The sequence below is a fragment of the Etheostoma cragini genome, chromosome 6, assembly GCF_013103735.1.
Source record: "Etheostoma cragini isolate CJK2018 chromosome 6, CSU_Ecrag_1.0, whole genome shotgun sequence".
Taxonomy (NCBI): domain Eukaryota; kingdom Metazoa; phylum Chordata; class Actinopteri; order Perciformes; family Percidae; genus Etheostoma; species Etheostoma cragini.
This window is the reverse complement of record NC_048412.1, coordinates 3,954,067-3,976,643: the sequence shown is the minus strand read 5'-3', so window position 1 is coordinate 3,976,643 and position 22,577 is coordinate 3,954,067. Positions and strand designations below refer to the sequence as shown.

Genomic DNA, 22,577 nt, shown 5'->3' with positions numbered 1-22,577 from the left:
GGGGGGGGGGCTCCTATCTCATTATTCTCCTTTTTCTTGTTTTCTTTCCCCACTCCAACCATCATTACCTTGATAAATTATTGACTTTACCAGAAAAATTAAACTATATAAATAACTCCACAATGAAAATATTATCCCTTTCTGAAAAGAGCACGGCGGCCAATAAAAACCTGCCTGATTTCCATCAGGCTACTTGGGCTTGGATTATAGTTATGTATAACGGTGGAGTTCCGCGTGGAGTCGTCCCGTCAGTTCTCTTTCTCTCTTTTATACGTGTGTATATGGATGTATATATTAGTTTCTCGCTGCTGTTTCTTTATCCAAAATATATTGATTTATGTCTTTACAGAATATACCCATCTCAACCATGAAACCTGGACTTTCTTTCCTATTCCCAAACTTTTTGCTGACGCACTACAGTTGAGATCACAGAAAAACCATCACTATAGAAATGTTTTTGTGAGGCCCACAGCCCCAACTACCACCAGATAGTGTCTTTTAGCTTGCAGATTGACAGTATGAACAATGCAAATGTTTCCTTGTTTGTCTTTGTCTTTGTGGTCCTCCGTGTAAACAGCAAAATTATACCTAATCCCATCATCCAGACCACTAGCAGACAGGAACTAAGACAACAGTTCTCCTTCCAACCTTGTAGAAGCACAGCCAGATTGTAGGATAGGTTTCTCAGCAAAATAAGTATGTTCTCAGAGCGCCAACAGCTAATTTTAGGATTGAAAAGGAAAGCCGGTGAGATCATTATTCTGCTAGATGTTCGAGAACAATGAGAAGCTCGGGACTCGGGAGGGTCTCGATCAGAAACACAGTGCTGCTGCCAAAGGGAACATTCATTAGGGACAAATAAAGAAAATACTTAGAGGCTAGTTTTATGTGAACCAATTTGTGGTGTAATTGTGCGGGCAGGCAGAAAGCGACCTCAAACTGAGAAGAAACAATTTGTTTTCAAAGTTGCTGTTCCACAGCCTTTTCTTGTAAAGGATAATCACACAAAAACAACCGTTAACACTGCTGATGATGTTACTAAGCAATATTCAAACAAACCCGTGATGTGATGTTTTTTTAGTTTCTTTAAATTAAATACCAAACCTCTAGTATATAAACCAGAATATTTAGTCAGACCATATACTTAGACCAGAAAAGCCTAATGGACTGACCATAAATATAAGTTATTATAAAAGTCAACCAGAGCCATACAAATATACAAAAGGAGCGTTTTGAAGAACTTTTAGCACCAAAAACACCTAGACAAGGCTTAAAAATTAGTAATTATACAGTAAATGAGTATGAGTATTTGCCATTATAAACACAAACCAAATACGAGTTCTTATGTGAAGGAGAGCCAATTTTAATTGCAGAAGTGTCTCTTCAGTAACATGAAAATATCTATAATATATTTTACAGTATAATATATATATGGCTTCGGTCAAATTCAGCCAATGCAGGTTATAAAAATCAGCAGTGTTTTGTAACATGTACCCTGTATAATTAAACATATGCGATGACCAAAACCAGAAAAGAAGAGAGACAGGGGGAAATATTTAGTTGCCAACTGGAGTTGAGTGGATATGGCTTTTGAGATTTGAGCTGGGCAGCCCCACAGCCCCAGTATGATATCACCTTGCCCACAGTGCTTTCTGGGGAAATGATCTGCAGTGAACTGGTTCTGTGTGTCTCTGTACATTTGCCTACACATTAACAGGCACCTTCCAAAAGCCTGCAGGAAAGTCCCGCTTGATTACGACGAAACTGTAGCTAGGCTGAATGTGGTAACAAAACAACATAACACTCTCTTTACATCATAAAAGTGCCAGGCATGCATTCAAAGGGCCAATTGGAAGCAGGGACATCGAGCGAGTGCAATTGTTCTGAGGAGGCTTTGAACTGCTAAAAACTCTGAAAATGATTTTCTTCCAGTGGATTATGATTTATTCTGTAACTCCCTGAGGTGGTTCTGTGGGGAAATCAATAGCTCCAGTAGAAAACTATCATAGGCAATAGGCAAAGAAAAAACCCTGCTTTTGCCAATTTATAATCAGGCGGAACAAAACACCGCTCTATATCAATACTTCATATATCCAACACATCAGGTCATTTAATACTATAATAGTATTTCAAACAGCCACAAACTGGACTTACAAACGGGTAACTTATATATTTGCTAAATTGACCACTTCAATGCATGGTTAAAGCACATACTGTGGACATCCTAGAACATCTTACCGTAGTGGACTCAAAGAGGAACCAGTTTTTGTTTTTTTTCCCAGTATGTTAAGTACATTAAGAGTCTAGCAGCAGTATTGAGGCAGCTGGTACTACAATTGTAGCGGGATGAAAAGTAGTAAGATTTTGTTTGTAGCATATTTTATAGCAGCAGCTCTTCACAAAAGGTAAACCTTAACAGGTGTATCCAGGATTGTGACAGCATCAATACATTGCAAGCATTCATGGGACTTTGAGGACTAAATATTTGAGTTGCACTCTTATGAGGAAAATTCTCCATGTTTTATTTGGATTTCCAATTAGTGCTGATGGTAAATTTAGTCGATTAAAGCAATAAATTCCTCAATGCGTGCTATATTGACTGAGAAAGCTGTTTACAGCGCCATAGTTGGAGGTAAGAGAGAACTATGGTCTGTTGGGCTTTGATTTCTCTGGGTAGCCAGGGGGCGTGCTCTACATGTTGCTCAATAACAACACTTTCTTGTTCTCTTGGCTTGTATTCAAACTAGCAACATTTTGAACAGTGGAAATGGCATCACAAAATATGATGTTATGAATAAGGATGCATTTAACAGTGTTTTGGCTGACTCGGATGTTCAGTTTTATTTATACGAGGCAGACTATGCGGTTGAAGAAATGCAGCGGAGACCATCCAGAACCCGAGCTGCCGAGAGCAAACACTGACTGGTGGTGCCTTTGCTCAAATGTCCCTCTGATTCCAACAAAACGTGATCATTCTGCTGCAATATTGTCAGCGTGGGCAATTTTTGTGGGATGCTGTTGCTGACTCCAACCTCAAGAGAGCCCATGTGTGCGTTACTATGCAGTTTTACTCATTTGGACAGGGATGTGTGCTGGAAACTTTCCTTCATCCCATAGATAAAATAGAAAAGATAACCAAGACCAGCAGGGCTGAGAAGGCAGTTGAAAAGTATTCATGTCACCTAATGCTATTGTATGCTACTATGTTGAGTAACTTTAAATTGTAAATGTGCTATTATTGACATTTGTGGAAAATAAGAAAGAGTTGTTGCCGTCTTGGTTCACACTGTTTTCAGACTATGGAGCCTCAATGCTTTTATTTTATCATCTACATAAGTATAACTCTTAACTCACAACTACAATATGTTTTAGCATTGGTTGCTTGCCACAATGCAAGAGGTACATGTATCTACTCCCGGCATGTCTCCACGAGCAGGAGAACTCAGTGCGGTCAAGGTCAGTGCGAGAACTTATTTGGTGAAAATAGCATTCATTGAGAAATGTGTTGCTTCAAATGATTACATTTACCATCAACACTTATTGGTCGTCCACATAGAAGGTGGTGAATTTTGTCTTTAAAGTGAATTCATTTGCAACAAATACAAGTGTAATGGTTCCTATAAGAACCTCATGATGTCATCTCCTGAAGCCCATCTGAGTAGCAGCACCAGTGGCAGTCCAGTTGGCTGGCTAGCCCTGTTGAGCTTGAGCCAGTCTTATGTGTTTATTCCCCATGCATCCCTGTGAATGGCAGATTGAACATGTGTTGACTCCAACTGGCAAACAACCTGGACATCTCTCCACTGTGTACCTAAACAGCTGACTGAAGACTGCAGTGATTACAGCCCCCTTAGAGTCCCCTGAGAAATGAATGTCCGGCAATAAACCCAAAACTAAAATTGACCTTGTCATATATGTAGCTGCTTATTTGAAGTCAGTTTAAAACAAGCCTATTAAAGCCATCAAGGAAAATGCCAAATGATTATTTAGCCGAAAGAAGGGGAAAAAAAAAAGAATTTCTGTGTACACGCTCCATAAGGGGAAAAAATGAGCTTGTCCATTTCAATTAATTTCTTACAACAACACAACTTATTTCATAGGGCAATTGTTCATTTGCCTGAAAATCTTGCTCCGTCACAGCTGATGAGATGATGGTCCATGAAGACGCAATGCTCAGTTCTTAACTACCTTAGCTTTACTCTTTAGTAAATCATTATGGTTTATTGATTCAACCCGAGCTAAACAGCTGGATCAGATGTCCTGGGGTAAACATGCAGCGATTACAAATAGATTCTGAAAAATCCATCAGATCACTCGCAGCAGCTAAATGGCTTTAAAAAAAAGGTGCAATGCATCCTGCTGACAAAAAAAGTCAGCTTTATGTCAACAATGTATAAACACCACAGGAAAACATGATACACTTGTTGGATTTTTGGGCTAACCCTGGCCAGTGTTATTTTTTTAACAGCTAGACAAGAGTGTTCTCCCATCATCTCCCTCCTGTTTAAACCTCCAGGTTATTATTCACAGTGTGCACATGGTAAAGCAATTAATAAATCATCTTTAGAGAGCCTAATTCCAATCATAACATGTTAGATATCAGCAGCTCTTCTCATGAGGGTATGGGGGGGGGGGGAGAGAGAGAGAGAGAGAGAGAGAATCTACCCCAACAACAGAATCCACATGTCATTCCCATGGCTTTGAGTCTTTTAGGAGTCCTGGCTCACCACGTTTCCAATGTGTCTCACTTTAGTTAAATAGAGTACAGTTATAGAGTAAGCATATGTTAAATCAGTTTTTGGGGTTGATTTTTTACCTGAGCTGCCTCAGCAAATAGCTCTTTTCACAACAGTCTACATTACACAACTATTACCCAAAGGGAAAGGAAGTATATGACAGATCATTATACATATCAAGTTTCTGTGCATTAAATATCAAGCCCACTATGACCAGCCAACCCTGGGGAATATGAAGAATTAACATTCCATTTATTATCCTCCAATTAATCACAGGAACAATGTATTATTAAGAGAAATGAGGTGGAGCAGAATTTCTATTATTGAATATTAAAAAGAAACTGTATCAAGTATCACCACAATCCAACAACCCAAGAAAATGTGGGGAGTTCACATTTTTCATTCATGGCCAAAGAACTAGAGTCATCTTCGCATACAGAGAAACTAAATAGCTAATTGCAGGAAGGATGCATTATTAAGAAACAAGGGTATGGTGGAAGTGGAGTTCTGGGATGAAGGAAACAAAATACCTGCTGTGCTGCTGGTACTCCTCTGTAGTGTTGAGCTGTAGTCTATCAAGATCTTCTGACTGCAGGGAGGCTTATTGTTTCACCATGATTAAAACCACAAGGCTAAATGCCTCTGCCCTTTACTTATTCTGATTGCTCGCGGAAACAATTTGTAACTTTTCATTACACTTACTCCTGTGACACCGCAACAATTTTCAGGGAAGATGCTATTCATTTACTTGCAAGTTTGATTCCAACGTAGTGTGCTGGAATGATGGTTGAATTTCAAGAAACACAGTCCCATTACCCAGTTACCAATGTCTTGCTTTCACTTGACAAGAGAAATATTTGGATAAGAAAGAGCTGGAGTCTGACTCAGTTTGTGTCTTTAGCTAACTAATGCAGTCCAACAATGAGAAAATAGGTCTAACACTAAACACCCCAATAGACACAACTTCAGCCCAGATGTGCTGATCACTTTAAATTTCAATAGCCAACGCACTGTAAGTATGTATGTATGTATGCATGTATGTACAGTGGATTGAAGTTGACTGAAAAGAGGTATTAAAAAATCTTTTATAAATTGACCTTAATACCTTAATTAAAAAATAGGGTTAAAATAGGGGGGGGAAGGACACCAAAAAAAAACCAAGAGATTGTCATGGTTTTATTTAATGTAGTCTAATAGCTGGTTTGATTTGCATTGAGAGATTGAGAGAGAGTTCCCCATGCATATCATGAAATATGGTGAAGGGTAGGCTATGTGATGATGTGGGGGGGTTATTTTAATTCCAAAGGCCAAGGGAGCTTTATCAGGATGCATAGTATCCTGGATCCATGAAATAACTGGCCTTTAATAATAAAAATCTGCCTGCCTGTATGGGAATTCAACAGAGGGGTGTGTATACGTATGCCCCCTATACTTTAAGGAAGAACATGATACATTATTCATTCACAAAAAAATGGTGTCCTTAAAGGTTGTATTTTTTGTTTATTTTTTTAATAAAGGCAATAAGATCAATTTCTAAAAGATGGTGTTTTATTCCTCTTTTTATTCAACTGTATGTATATGTATGTATGCATGTATGTATGTATGCGTCTGTCGTTGGTTAATTCTAAAATCCCGACAAGCTTTTGTTTTCAATCCTGTTACATAATGACCCAATCGCAGACTTAATGACTAGAAATGTAAAAACACTACGAAAACGTAATAAAAAGTCAAACAGACAGCTACCCAGACAGAAGAACAGCTTCACAAACAGAAAAACAAGAAGTTGTACAACAGTCACAGAGATAGATAGCTAATGGATAGTAGGCCATGCACATTGATAGCCAGTGTACTCTAGTGTCAGTCGAGTGTTGCAGACAAGCTACAGCCTTATTTAGCTTTGTGTGCAGTGTTGGAGCCAAGTTGACTGTTTACTGACAACCCCTAATGAGAGACTATACTGTTGAGATGTGAGTAAGCAAAGATGGAAAAGCAATTAGGGCACATTTTGAATGAAACAAGGAACAAAGGGAAAACCAGTAGGGAAATGGCAGCGTGACATTTCAGCTCTTAGCTTTTAAAGCGAGCAAATAAATACCCCTAACGGTCTTTTTTTAGATCCCGAAATGTCAAAGGAACATTTTTCCTATCAAAACACTTGACCTGGGGGGACGTCATAGACATGCAATGTTATTTACATCTACAGGATGACTTCACCCAAAACAGGGATTCATCACTCCTGTTAGGAACACTTTTCCCAGAGAATTAAAAAAAAGAAGAAGAAAAATAACAAATAGCTTATTTCCCCCGACTCTTCCCTGCGATGCTTTGGCAGAGAATGTTTCAACCGTTAAAGTGTTTAGAGGACCTGGAGCCTAAACACTGTGAGAGTCAAACAGTAGAGGCTGGGAAGACTACATTTTAAACTTTGTAACTAAGTTACATGAAGCTAGATAAGGCGTACCATTGGATTACATCAATTAAATATCTATAGGGGGACATGAGAGAGAGGAGGTGGGCTATTAGGTTCAGAAATACACACTGTGAGTAATAAATGAAAACCATTTCTGCAGTGAGTAAGGCTCTGTGTTTTGTCATGGACAGCTCCTTAACATAGTGACTGCTCCAGCAATCCTCCCAGGTTGGATGGTAAGAATACATAGGTATTATACATAGTGTGTGTGTGTGTGTGTGTGTGTGTGTGTGTGCTGTTGTTTTAGGTAGTTTTTTGTGATTTCCATACAATATCCCAAAGGTTCACTTAACTGATTCCTCACACTGATAAAGTAAAACTATTAGGTCTAGTTGATGAATTGTCAGTAGCTAATTCTGGAGTGGATCTAAGGAATGACAATGCTACATGAGTGCTTAAGAGTGTCTGTGTGTCTGGCATGTACAGGTGTGTGCATGGGTTCTGGGTCCCAGAAAGCGGAAAACTGGCATCAAAGAAGGCTCCAGTGAGCCGAGCCATTCATCTATTCTGGGCATTCAGAACCCACAGTAATACCACCAGAGGAGGAAAACAGAGGAGGACATGCCTGGATATGTGGTGTCCTCTGTGAAACTGGTTCACTCAGGTGTCAGCAAGCTGTAGTGTGTTATGTGTGTTAACAACATAGTAACATGATTTAATTGCATAGAAACAAGGTTAAATTTAGTACAATTTTGTTATTCCACTACTGAAAGATCATATCCTTAAACATAGAAACAGTGGTAGTTATTGAAAATATCAAGGGAGAAGTTTATGTCGCAGCAGGTTTTCATATGCTTATAAATCTTTACGCTAAACACACCTGAAAACAAACAGAGAAGATTGAGATCTTTTACAAGCCTGTTCCCTTTATGTGTGTGCACCTCTCTGCTGCATGGGGTTGACGTCATGTTATTATATGAAGTGCAATGACACAGTAATATCTTCAATATTTTACTTTTGACACAGCTTGGGGTTGGTCGACCTACCTGTGACTGTCTTAGTTTTGACCGGACTGCTGGCATAGTCTGAGGCCTGATTGGAGGGCTGTTTGGCCAGTGGCGTGCTCCCTACCGACATCTCGTCCTCTCTCCTCTTGGCCTGAGGAACTGAACCTGGAGTCTGCAATGACACCAGAGCATGACTGAGTACCAATGAGGTCATGGGAAAGGAAATATGTGGTTTTATTGTAACATGAATGCATTTCCATGAAATATGCATCCATTCAGTCTTTTAAAAAAGAGCACGCCATCAGGTGTAATAGCACAAACTATTCAAATATTGTTCGGTACTGTACCAACATTGTTCTGTGTTACTAAGACCCTGACCCAGGGATAACTTTACACAGCTTCATAGATCTGGGTTAATCAGGAGATGCAATGCATAATGCAATGCAAGACAAAAAGGGAGGCAGAGAGAGAAAAAGAAAAGAAAAATGCAGTGGAACACAACAGAGGCCTCCAAGACCAACAAGGACTAGTGACAGCTCCCTGTTTTTTTTGAGCAGTCTCCCATGCTGCTGGCAGGCCAAACACACACACTCAAACAAACAGACACACGCAAGCACGCGCACGCACAAACCCTGGCTGGCAAGGAGGTGGCTGAAAGACAGAAGAGTCTAAAATAAGGAAACCCCTTTAGCATCGGCCAGCAGCAGCACTAGGCTATGATGCAGCTGCGCAAGGCTGCAGGCCAACCACGTACTGTAGCCTGTGCACACACACAGACACACAGACACACACACACACACAAACACACACACACACACACACACACTTTTCAATGACTGGGTCGGGACCCAGAGGTTGGTTGTGGTAAGATTAAAAATGGGCCCCCAAATTACATTAGTATTTGAAACTACTGACTGAGGTATGAGGCCAAATCCTTCCAAGGTTTTTGCAACTTAACGTTAAATAGGGTGAAATGCTGTAGGCCAGTTTGTTAGTTGCAAAAAAGTCACGTTCCAAGTAAACAAACACTGTATTGGGAGGCTTTAACAACAGATGCATTTTATACAGTATACATGACACTAAAGTACTGTATATACACAAATGGTTCATTGCGTAGAGAAAAAAAAACGCTAAATACAACAAAACATATTATATCATTCAGTTTGTATACTTCATGGGAAATATGTGCTTGGCTACATATTATTACTCCATGCTTAAAGCAAGTACCTTACAAAATGACCATCGCTCATTCCTGGTGGATGACTGACTCCTTCTACCACACACATTGAGGGGTGGTGAAAACAGCCAAGGCAAATGCTTGTTCGGTTCTCAACCTTCCTTTTTCCTCTTATTCCATTTCTCTTTATTACCCGCTTCTCCAACCATCTCCCTCTACTTCTCCGATTTGTGGGCTATGAAGCCGAGTTTCCTGCTCACTCTGGTAGTTTCAGTTGACTTTTGATTCAACCTTTTTGATTCTGTCCTGTTATTTGCCCTTTTGTTGTCGTCCCCTCTCTGTTCCATTCTCCTCTTATTATACCCCATTCCCAGGTGTTTTCTTTTGTCCCTCCATATGTTTCCATATCTTTCCTTTGCATGCTCTCTCTATCATACCTCCATGTGACTTCCCTCTCCATTGTTTGTGACTCCAATTCTGATATTTTCGATTGTGTCCCCTTTCTCCCTCGCATCAACTTTTCGTGTGCATTTTACATTTCTTTCCTCTCTACTACCAAAGCCCTTCTTGTTCCTCTTTGCATGCAACCCATACATCCTTCTTTGCCTGTCCATCTGTCCTAAGTACCTTGTTTCTCATAATTTCCTGCTATCCTGACCCCACCAGTCAGTGTCCTCTCCTCTGTCCTTCACAGGCTGTTGCGTGGCCTTCAGCCCAAGCCTTGTCTAAACCCGCCAGGCCTTGAGAGGTGGCCATGACAAGCAGCTGAGCTCACAGAAACACAAACAAACACAGGCACAAACATATTCAGACACACGTTTGTTGCAGTCTGTACACACACACGCACTATTGCACGTACACATAAGTCAGTGTTGTGTATCCTTCCCACTGGCTGCAGTTCAACTCATAACATCTGTTTACCCCCGTATTGCTATAACCTCCAGAGTAAGGAGTTGGTGCAATTAACTCCCTCTCGCTTTGTCTGTCACACACACATGCATGCTGACAACCCTTCCAAACTGCAGGAGGCATGAAACAGAGCAACTTGTTGAAAAAATAAAACATTTAAAGTATTACAATATGATACTTTGATGTACTATATATATTTATGTGCCTTTATGGGGTGAACCCGTGCTATATCCTAGGCAATCAAACTGAGCATGTCTGCATGTGTGGTGTGGGCATAGAGCATTCAATGTCCATAACCATCACCATGACCCCTGTCAAATAAATATAGAGAGAGTGGATGGAAGACAGGGAGCAGAGCACATGGAAAAAGGTAGCTGGGAATGAGAAGGCAATGGAGAGAGAGGGAGGGAGACATATACATTCCCCTCAGGCTCTTATCCGGAGCCGCTTACAATGAGTGCAACAGAGAAATATGCTGCAAACTCCATTAATACAAATTACATGTACAAGTTAAACATGTAAAACATTAAAAGTACTAATTGTGCAACGTGTTTAAATGTTGACACAAAGGGCCAGGAAGGGAAATTGACATATTTTGTCTGAGAAGGTACCGGTTTCTGTTGCCTGCTGTTCCCTCTGTGAGGCTGGTACAACAACCATGTGCAGAAAAGTGGGTCCACGTTGACAGCTATGCCCTGGACACTGACCAGCAGGACCGCACCTGGACAACAGAAAAACACAAGATCAGAGATTTAGTAATGCAACTCTGAAGAAGAAGAAAATGAAAGCCATGACAAGTGAGCAATTTTTCCAAAAATAAAAAGACATAATAGGAAACGATATACTGTACATCTGTCTTGCCTTTACAAAATCAACATTACTGCTCGCAAACACAGACCAGTTGTTTCAAATTACTTAAGCAGTGGTTTGACAATATTAAACTTTAGTGATCAACAGAACTAATTAAATAGAATCCAACAAGATGCACAAAAATGATTGAAGTGGAAAGTATCCATTCCAACAGACAAAAATGGTCTGATGCTGCAATTATTTCTGCAAAGTAGGAAGGACATCAATGCCGATCTCTGAAATAAATGTAAGGTTATAACCAACGAGTAAAAGTGACTTAGGGCAAATCTGCTCAGATTGAGGTTCTTCCTCTCCTGCACAGTTTACACTGTGTCCTAATGACTGCTGGTGAGTATCAAGCTTGCTTGTAAAGGCGCTGAAAAAAAGCACAGTTTGTTTCAATTGTGCTGTTCAAAGTGGTATCACACTAAGCCAAGAATAACATTTTCTTTTGATACATTTCTATGAAACTCAAGACTTTCTTTGGGTTTTGGTTTACTCTTAAATAATAATCTTTACCAACAATAAGCGAGCCCTGAGGTAATGCATTAGGATCCTATCAATAATGATTCCCATGCCGGCAGGATTAGCGCAGGGTCTCTGGCGTGCCGTGGAATGTCCCAGCATGACGATAGGAGGATGTTTCAGCTCTAGAAGGACTTTGAGCAGTTTAATGGAGCTTTGGACAAGACCCCGGTCTTCTGTTTCAAGCCCTGAGACAGAGCTGTAAGTGTGAATGTGTAAATGTGTGTGTGCATTTCACCTCCGGCAAAGCCTGAATCCTCGTTGCTTTGCCTAACATTTTAGTATCTCTAAAACATGGACAAAGCACAATTATAAACTCGCCATGGGGAGATTGAGGCGAGAGAAAGAGAGAGAGAGAGAGAGAGAAACACACACACACACACACACACTTTTACACAGGCTGTCCAGCTTGGCAGGGATCTCTCCCTCCACGATTATTCCCTGTGAACAATGCAAATAAAACAGCTCTAATTTGCTCCACTTTTACAATGTTTAGTGATTTGTGGCCTGTAAGCCTGTATGTGTGTGTGTGTGTGTGTGTGAGTGCAGTACGTAATGTGTGAAGTCTGTGATTTGTGTGTGTGTGTGTCTATGTACAACACAGTATAAAGGTAATATAGTGTTTGCATGTATCTGTATGCAAAATCTGGGAAACATTCTCATCGGATGAAGTCAAAGTGACACATATTTCAATTTTATTCTCTACCTCTTCATTACAATCTGTCTCCTCCATCCCTCATTGCCACCCTTTCACCCCTCTTTACCCTCCTTTCTGAAACCATACCTCCACCCTTTCTCGTCATCCTACATTCACCTCTCTCCCCTCCCCCTGGCGGAGAATCATAACCTCAGCCATGTGGCTTGAACTCCTACACCACAGTGTGGCTGCTTAATAGGCTTTGGCTGTGGCTATATTGCTGGGGCCCAACTTCAAGTGGTTTCATCATATCCCAGAACAGCATGAGCAGTATAGGACCCAAAAGGCTGGGAATGGGCTGAGTGGTGAAGATGTATTCAATAAATTGACCCTAAAATGAGGTCTATGGGATGCACTAAGCACAACGGATCACCTTCAGCAGAAATTAGTCATAGCATAATAAATCATATGACTTTGTAGATGGATTGTTTATTTAACAGTTATTACAAAGATAAATGAGCAAATAAAAATCTATAAAATGCATGATTGCAGATAACTCTCTCAACCACAGCAGATTACACAGCATGTATATTACAGCATATGCCTAAAGGACATACAGAAATACAGATTTAAGACAGTATATACGGCCACCAGACATCTGCCTGAGCCATTGCAGAAAGCCTCGTCATTTCCATGAACAAATACAATCCACAAAAAAAACACACACTTTCTGTTACAACAAAGTGTGTATGTTTAAGAGTGTATAAAGGCTAGTAAGTTGGTTGCTCTAATATCTAAGTAAGGTAAAGTAAATGGCATTCTATCAACAGTGTTCAAAGTTTCATGTCAGCAGTTGTCATATTATTGTGGCTGTGTGACATATCTCTTTGGCTTTTGCAAATGAGAGCCATGATTGAATTCCAACACCACTCAAAAAGCTCTTTTTCTAAAAATTAACGGAATAAACTATGTTTTAGTTCTCTCTCACTCTTTGCCAGTTTGACAGTGACACAGGAACAAAATATGTGTTGACCTTTATGAGGCTTTGAAGACCAAGGCTTTACCATCCACACTGTGTTTTCTTGTTTCATCACTGTGTTGACATAACTGCCGGAGAGTGACACCTCCTTTGAAGCGTGCAGCACCATGAAAAGGGCCTGGCATGCTAAGAGCGTGACCTCGGCAGCAGGCTAACTTATTTTTCTCTGCTCTAACAGGGTGGCATATGGGTAATTACAGAAAGTGATGACAATGATAACAGAGGTGTTTTTCTTACTTCCTAAATGATTCCTCAAGAAAACACCAGAAAACAGCTCAGTGGCCTAGACACTGAAAATACACACAACCGCATAATGTCCGTGCAGGCATCTACGAAGACACACTTACGTTGAGTCAACCACAGTAGACCTATTAAAGTTAAAGGTGTTTTCTTTTCTTAAAACCAGTAGAGTTAAAAGAGAGCATGGGGCTGCTGGTGTTGTTTTATGACTGTCTGACATCAGGCTGCTCACCGCCTGAGGCTACAGTAGAGCATTAGACCAGACAGAGAAGGCCTTTAACCTTTAAACCCTGTGTAGGTTCTTCTGTCAGTCCCCTCTTTTTTTGGGGGGCCAACAGCCCTGGTAATCTCTCAGCCACACATCTTTCTGTCTTCATATCGTCTTTTTTATCAGGCTGTGTCGTTTGCACATCTTAATGCAAAATCTGCTTTTGGTTCAGTCACTGCAAGCATGAAATTCAATAAAGTGGGAGCGGTTAGGTCAGTGAAAGTTCAAAAACCAAGTCCCACAGTGGAGACCAAAGACCTGATTGGGGTTAAAGGGTGCACAACCTCGCAACTACAGGGCCATGACCTCCCCCCCATCAGAGTTAAAGACAGCTAAAGAAAGGTGGTGCTTGCTCACCATCCACCCCCTATGTAGACGGAAGGGGGAGGATTCATGATCAAGCCAGCTAATCGCCCCCTCAGAATTGTTTCATTGTTGGACGTGAGGCAGCACTGAGACCTTGCGTCCAGCTTCTCTAACAGAAAATAAATAAATATAGCCCAGCCCGCATCAGCCAGATGACTTCTGACAGGTTTGGTTAATTTTGAAGCCAAGTAGCAAAACAAAACATTACGCCAGCGTGCGGGGCCTACGCTGCCTTTAATTGCTTTTCCGATGAGCTCATGACTCGAAGGTGTCCTGGAGCGAGCCGTGCAGCCCGACAGGTGTTCTACTGGTGGGCGTGTGTGTGTGTGTGTGTGTCGTTGTGTCTGTGACTATATCTGTGTGTGCGTGGGGTTGGGGGGTTGAGTGTAAGAGAGAGAGAGAGAGAGAGAGAGAGAGAGAGAGAGAGAGAGAGAGAGAGAGAGAGAGAGAGAGAGAGAGAGAGAGAGAGAGAGAGCTGAAGCTGTTGACACCACTGAAAAGGGACTCAGCTGTGTGTGGGTGGGTGGGTGTGAGGAACAGTGTGTGTAGTACATCTTGTGTGTGTGTGTGTATGATACACGTGTACATGCCTCTGTGAAAATAAGGAAGTGTTTCTATTTGTATCCATGTGTGTGTGGAACAGACACTGACTCATGAAGCTAAAAGACACACACACACACACACACGCACAGTTCCCCTGTCGTGCTGTGACCCAGCGGCCCAGGGGCAGCGCCGCCGCAGGAGCCCAGTGGCTCAGGAAGGACACTGGCAGGTTTGACTGGAAACAGATCCTGGCCTACGGAAAGCCTGCTCTCACTCTGGGCCCATACAACTCTCTGCACTGGATGGCGGTCCAGTATATGTGTGTCTTTGTGTGTGTGTGTGTGTGTGTGTGTGTGTGTGTGTGTGTTTTTTAGAGAATATGAGCACATATGCGTGTGTGTGTGTGTGTGTGTGTGTGTGTGTGTGTGTCCTTAAAAATGGCCCAACTGCAGTAGCCTGCAGCTGACAGGCTAGACCCACCTCATAAAGGTTGACTATGGCTGTGGGTATAGTAACAGTAATAGGCAGGAGGAAAGCTGGAGAGTGATTCAGCCAGCAAGGGAGTTAGTGAAAGGCAGACATAGAGAAAGATGGAGTGACATAACTAGAGAAAGACCTTAAAATACACAAAAAGACAGAATCACAAATGCACATTCAGAGAGGGGGAAAAAACTGTGAAAGAGAGTAGACAGAGATACAGTACATACACAGAAAGAACATATAAAATAGCGGATGATGATAAAGTATTTTTTTTTTAAGTCATTATCCTAATCTACATGATAAGTGAGTATGCCTCAAAATTTGGCCATGGATCTGTATGATTTATGGGATGACTACAGTACATAAGTCTCTAAACGTGCAAAGCCTTGTGAACTGGACATATATACACATATCATGCACAGCCAAGTCTGTCTGTGTCTACATTACATGTATTTTGAAAGGTCCATTTACATAAAGCGACAATTAAAACATTGCACAAAAAACCTGTGCATGCACTGTACATGCTTAATGTGTGCATGTCAACATGTGCCACAGATGACTCTGTATGTCATCTGTGTATGTACAGTAGTAGTGAGAGGAGATGTTTTTTACTGTTCCCATCAGGACTGTTCCCATCAGGACTCCCTCTTTCCCATCTGCTGGGTTTGGGGACTCATGGTTGATAGCTGTGGACTTCAAACACATTTCTCAGGCTCAGTGCGTTTGTCTAGAGAGCTTTGGTGGTGCTTGACTCAACAGTAGAACATGTTCCCTGTGTATGTATGGGTGTGCACATACTCAACAGTAGAACATGTTCCCTGTGTATGTATGGGTGTGCACGTCCCTATGCTAATGTGTACATGTTACATTTGAATTTAGGTACAATCAAAGGATGTATATTTGAGAAGGGCGATTCTACTAATCCTAACATATAGCTCAGGTTGAGTAAGCCCAGCAGTATCAGCCCAGCACAGCCAAACAAAGGTAAACTTTTAAAATCTTAGCTGTTGTTTTTGTCTATAATGTGAACAAATTCTACATTGGTATCCTGAATAACATAAAATGGAACACACACTAAATATTTGACCACAGGAAAATGAACTTTTGCACATCTCTAGTGTGTAATGTAGACCAATGGCGAGGCCAGATGAGGGCTTTGAAGCAGCAGAACAGCAGCTCTGTCGAGCTCCATGTGTCAGAGGGGCTCCGAAGGCAAACATTTCCCTCTTCTAGTCGATTCCTTGCATTAATAAATCTACATCAACTCTCCTGGTGTTGAAAAGACAACCAGACCCTGCACAATTGGTGCCTGTAGCCTTGCTGAAACCCAAGCATCCCTGATTTGGACTATTCCAGCTGTTATCTCTAATCATACCCTTTCTCTACTACACCATTTCCCTGATATGCCCGTACAAATGCACACTTTCTGTCTCACTCACTTCCAATCACACACAAGGAAAATGCTTAAAGTCACGACCAAATGTGACCTGGCCCTTGTCAGCAAGATAGCTAGCCTTCTGAATGAGAAACAAAACAGACTTTGTCCTGATTGCATTAATGTATCATTACCATATCCATCATGGACATACAGTGCACTGTGTGAACCCTAAATGAGCCCCAGTGTAATGTAAGAGAAACAGGAGAGACACTTCTGAGCTCATTAAAATAAACAGACTTCTGCTTCTGCTGCTACTTTCCCACAGACAGTTTCAGTTTAGCATAGTTACCTTGAAAACTCCTTATCGCTGCTATCATTCAGCTGGCTCATGGGCTTTCTCTACAGTTCAAGCTGAGTTCCCTCATTTTGTCATGAGGAGAAGGGGAGCCAAGCAATTTAATGTCTGTCATTAGCTGGGGTTCCTTCCAAGCATTTTTATATAAATTGCACTGTAAAAAATAGAAAAGCCTAATCCAAATGGCACGGTTTGAGGATTACTTGATACCGCAATACTGTTTCAAATACATGTACTCGCGAGGCGAGAAATGTCCATGAAGAAGTTATGCAATTAAAAAGCAGATGGAATACTTTGTCTAGACTAGATAATGATGTACTACTGTCTTCAGAAAAATATTAAAGCTAGAAGAAGACCATATGTTTATATGTGGTGGGCGATATGGGAAAAATATCATTTCACAATTTGTCTTCAATACATCACTTCCAGTAAACTTCCCGAATTAAATCATTGAGGGCAAAACAGCATCACCAATCTGTTTTAATAGAATATTGTCTGGTCTAGTTCAGCTAAAAACAACAAATCCGCCAACACGTTAGAGTGTCGATCTTTACCAGCTGGTTTGTAACTGGTAGGTCCCTGACAACGTTATCTTCACTTCACCTGTCTCTCCTCAGCTCCATATGTGCAGAGAGGCTAAAAACACAAGCTTTCAAATTACCAATAACAGAATGTTAAATGTAGTCTGGGGGTGTTAGATCTATAGTCTACCTCAACTCTGGCTGCTTAAAGTAAAGATAGCGAGTTTATTGCGTTTGTGGAGATTTTTGCATGGCAGTGGCCGTTAATCATTTAGCGGCAGTGCTGCACCGCTGTCTGCAGGGGAAACACTGGGGTCATAGAAAAGCAACTGAGGGAATGTGCACTGTAGCACAATACTATACAATTTATTTATTTTTGTACTATGGCAACCGCACTTTACAATACCTTTATTTGATGCCACTTTACTTTAGTCTACCTTCTGCTTATTGTCTACTGTTTGCCAGTTTTTTTGTGTTTACTTGTTTGTTTGCTTGTTTTTTGCTCTTATTGTAGAGAATGCTTCTGTAACAAAGGAATTTCCCCGCTGTGGGACGATTAAAGTATTATTTTATCTAATCTAATCTAATCTACTAACGGTCTCTCTATAAAGGCAGATCATGGAGATAATGTAATCGTTTGTGATCTAATATCGTCATATCGCACACCCCTATTTTAGATGCACTTTAATCAAAGTGTACACAGAGTGGGATATGTAATACACTGCAATGGCAGATGGGGAGATCTGGGTCAATTTGGAAACTCCAGCTGTATTTGATGTGATTTCCCAAAAACTGATTCAGTACATTTTAAAAGTGGCTTTGGAGGTTCTATAATGTTGGTTTGGCTTATTACTGTCTTCTCAGTAAAAGGGATGTGATGTGGTTATATGACTATTACGTGATGTTTTCTTTTTCATCATTAGACAGCTAAATTGTGATGGTAACATTTTTTACACCAACATAATCATAACAGTAACTGACACTAATCCATTCATCTGTTTGGCTATGTTATTCCTGATGTTTTTATGATTTAGAAGCATACTGTACAGTATATGCTGTATCTAGTTGTACCCAGCTGATGGAAGTACTTTTAATTCACATATATTTTTGCTTGACCAGCAAGGCTAATGTTCCAATGTTCATCTTTCTTCTATCTCCAATTCTTCCTTGGTTTAACTTATATCGCTTGCTAATTGTGTTTTTTTAAATTATGTTCCCAAAATATTGTGGCACCTGTTGTTACCTCTCTTATTTTGTCTGCATCCAGAAACTGACCTACTTCATGATCCAGATGTCTTTTGCAACAAACATCCAGATGCTGGTTGTCCAACCCAATCTTCTCCAGTCATCCTCTCCGGCTCTCTCCCCAGCCCTCAGCTTTCTGGAGAGCAGGTGGGACAATTGAGGACGTGATCCTGTCTTCAATTACCTTTAAGTCTCTGTACCCCTCTCTGCAGAATCTCTGTCAGCTTGGCCTTTTGTCAGTTCGGTAGACTTAGTAATGATCTCAGTGACAGATCAAAGTCCTCTGGCTGAAATTTGGGGTCACTCAGAAAGCTGGGAATGCTGCACTTAAGAATTTGAAGTTTGCACGGCAATATGCAATGGATCCTCTCCTTTGGTCTGTCTATGTACTGTATCTTTCTGCCTACCGGTCTGGCTGTTATCCAGTCAAACGGTCTGAGGATCTCTGTCAAGCAATTTGTCTGTTTGGTCCTTGAGTGAAATTGAGTTCCTTTCAAATACAGCCGGCATTAAAATCCTTTTTTCTTGGATGTTCAGTTCATTACTGCTCAAGTTAGCTACCGGGTTCTTATATTTGTTCCAAGGAAAACATAGTTGCTGCTGCCAGAAAATGGAGAAAAAACTATTTTCTGCACACCAGAGGATTTCTTCTTTGGAAAACCTACACAACACTAAGTGATGAGAAAAGTTATTGTAAAAGTATTCAGGAACCATATGGGGGATTAGTATTGTATGTGAAAATGTATTAACATAAATTTAAGTCATTGATTATGGTTTTAACAGCAGGTGCTTTTACAGAGGGAACATTGCAGCTTGTTTGCAAGTTGGTAGTACACTTGATCTCTGTGCATGTGTGAGAGAAAATAAGTGAGGATTTGAGTTTTTACTCTCTATTAACCTCAATAACTATCACTGTGTCAGTCTCTCACATTCCCATAAATGGGATTTCGCACTCTCTGCAAAATAACAGAATTATAAATACATGGGTTGCAAATGGAGAAAGAAAGGAGATGAAATAGCTAATATCTCTTAACCCCTTCCATCTATCCCCATGCTTCTCAGTTTCAGTGTCCTTGTCCCTCTCAGTTCCTGCACCCACAATCCACCTCAGCCTCATCTTGCTTGCCACAGTAGATTGAAGATTACTCCTCTTAAAGACAAAGCTTTAAGTGGTTCCACATTTGAACCATTTAGTAATTTGGTCTAATGGTTTCAGGATGAGCTATTTTAGCTGCAATGCAGGGAAGAAGGGATAAAGGAATGAAAGGGGTGTAACGAACAATGAAACACTTGTTCTGATTGGCTGGATTTCCTTATCCAGGAAGGGGGTCACTGTGGTGTCAACGCTAAGAGGGATGAGTTCAAACAGAGATAGGATGATTACACCTGAACAATTAGAAGTTAGCAGATGGAGAAAAAATATACCATGGCATGTTAGAAAAGTAAAGAGGAAAATTGTACAAAGCTGTATTAAATTCATACAGGTCTGTGTTGGAGTAAGGTCCAGGCTAAACTGATAAATTGGGCCTTTTTTTGGTGGGCCAGGACAGACAGCAGGATCTTGATTCTCTTTCACTCATGTATCAATTAATCCCAGAACCCTAACCCTAGCATGAAAGTTTGTGTTACAAATTCCACAAATCGAGATGACAGATAAGCATGATAGCTCAGCAAGGACATGTAGATTGATCTGTGTGTGTGCGTGTGTCCTGAAGCTTAAGAGAAAGAACTTCTATGCCTGTAATTAGTCACTGTTGACTGAAGCCATGGTTTGAACACTGCGTGCTGACAGCAGAGTAAAGACAGAGTGTGCTTCTTGTTTTTGGAGGATGTCACCCATGTCTGCACACACACTGATGATAAGGAAGAGGTGTTTATACCCATCACAGCTGTATTTAATACAGTCAGACATCACACATACATACAGACATGTACTTGTGCGCGCACACAGACAGACAGAGAGACAGAGAGACGGACAGAAATAAAGAATGCTTTGGCCACCTTCAACACAGGACACCCAAACTACCATCAGCTGCCCTACATTAACAAACCATGGCACAAAAGCAGTGATGAGTCAGCTTCTCTAAACACACTTAAAATTCTCCCCAGACTTGCTTATTGCAGATCAACTGGAAAGATAGGGAGGAGAGGGAGGGACAATAGGTACAAAGAACACAAGGGATGGGACAAGGAAAGGAAATGATGGGAGGGAAGAGGTGGGTTAAGAGAAAGAAGAGAGGGAGGGAAGGCAGGAGAGATATATAGGGATAGGGAGGAAGAGCAGAAGAAAAAGGAGGGAGGAAGGACAAGTCTTTGAAGGTAGAAAAGCAGCATCAGCTGCCAGAGAGGCTGCACCTATCCTTCAACCTCTAATCTGAATTTTATCATCAGGACATCAGGCCTCTAGGTTGAGAAGGATGACCCCCCCAGTATAATTCTCTCTCTCTTACCGTCTAATTAATAAAAATTCTATTGCATTTGAAGGCATACAGACTCATGAAAATGGACAGATGAGGACAAACACACTATGCTGATGCATGCAGTACATGCATACTGCTGTCAGACTAAGATCAGAGCAACACTGGACTTTCTGTAGACTGTTCATCTTGTAAAACCACTGCACCATTCCTTATACATGCAATTCTGAGACACCGCAGACATTGCAGAATTAGTGCCCAACGCAATTTAATGGGATGTACTGGGAGAGTGGTAGAGATGTTCAGGAAAAGCTCTTCTATTTGACCCTGAGTGTTGCTTATCATAATTAACCCTCACTGTTATCATCAAAACACTCTTACAACAGGGCGTCCATAACGGTAGATGCCTAATTCACTAAAGTGACAATGAATTGGCATTGTTCACCACTTGTGATACTGGCAACAACAGCTAGTGCAGGAAATATATCTGTCTCTGATCCATAGATGGTCTATAACCTGTGTAGTAAGTAGCATTACCTAAACCTCCACACAGAATGTACCCCTGCTCTTGTGTTACAATACAGACCAAATACTTATTAATAGGTAGTGGAATACACTCTGGCAAGTGACAGGGTATTCTAATATTCTTAGAAACACTGGAACATGGTGGCTGAACTTTTAATTATGGGACAGAGGAGGATGGTGGAAGCTAATCTATAGTGGCTATTAGTGTCGGGACCTAGTCCTTTCATCTGCAGGTCTTGTATATGCTGTGAAGGGAAGAGAGTGGTGCTAGGACTGCCTGTGTTTACTGCCTGTTTATCTAAGTGGGCACGTGGAGGGCTGGAGGGCCACAGCAGGTCAAACCACACACAGCGAGAGGAGTCCAGGACCCCCGGAGGACCACTAAAAGTGATGAGATTTTACAACTACTACTTGGCCTATGACTACTGCTGCCGCTGCACGCACACACAGACACACACACACGTTTGTAGTAACAGACTGATATACACACCCCTGACTTAGAGTGATGAGAGTTTATTACTACTGTGTTGAGACTAAGTGCCCCTGGGGCAGGAAGACGAGTTGAGGGTTCCTGTGGACCTTAAGGCCCCCAAGGCAAAGAGAAGGAAACAGCTTTAAGAAGGCCAAGCATGTATACACTAGATTGCTACCTTAAAAGCTGCTGTATTTACATTATACATTAAAACTGAAGTACACTAATATTATAACAAGCTAACAATATATTAACAGTGTAGAACAACCTACATACATTTTCTAATTTTAGAAGGTTATATATACACTACCGGTCAAAAGTTTGGGGTCACTTACAAATTTCAATTTCACTCCATTAGAGTCAGGATACCAGCTGATCTGAGTGGGTGGCTGATCTTTAATGCAATATTTACATTTCCCATTATCAGCAACCATTCATCCAATGTTCCAAATGCTCATTTTGTTTACTAATCTGATAT

General features: G+C 41.0%; 1 protein-coding gene across 2 annotated transcripts in view; it reads right to left on the bottom strand.

Annotated features, from left to right (window-relative positions):
* The window catches only part of LOC117946102 (vacuolar protein sorting-associated protein 13B-like), a 335,261-nt gene that overhangs the window by 184,728 nt on the left and 127,956 nt on the right, over window positions 1-22,577 (bottom strand). For both annotated transcript variants that reach the window (XM_034873955.1, XM_034873954.1), the window contains exons 20-21: window positions 10,851-10,960; window positions 8,193-8,325 (exon numbers count right to left, since the gene is read on the bottom strand). In XM_034873955.1, the coding sequence (XP_034729846.1) occupies window positions 8,193-8,325; window positions 10,851-10,960 (243 nt within the window). The remainder of the gene's footprint in view (window positions 1-8,192; window positions 8,326-10,850; window positions 10,961-22,577) is intronic.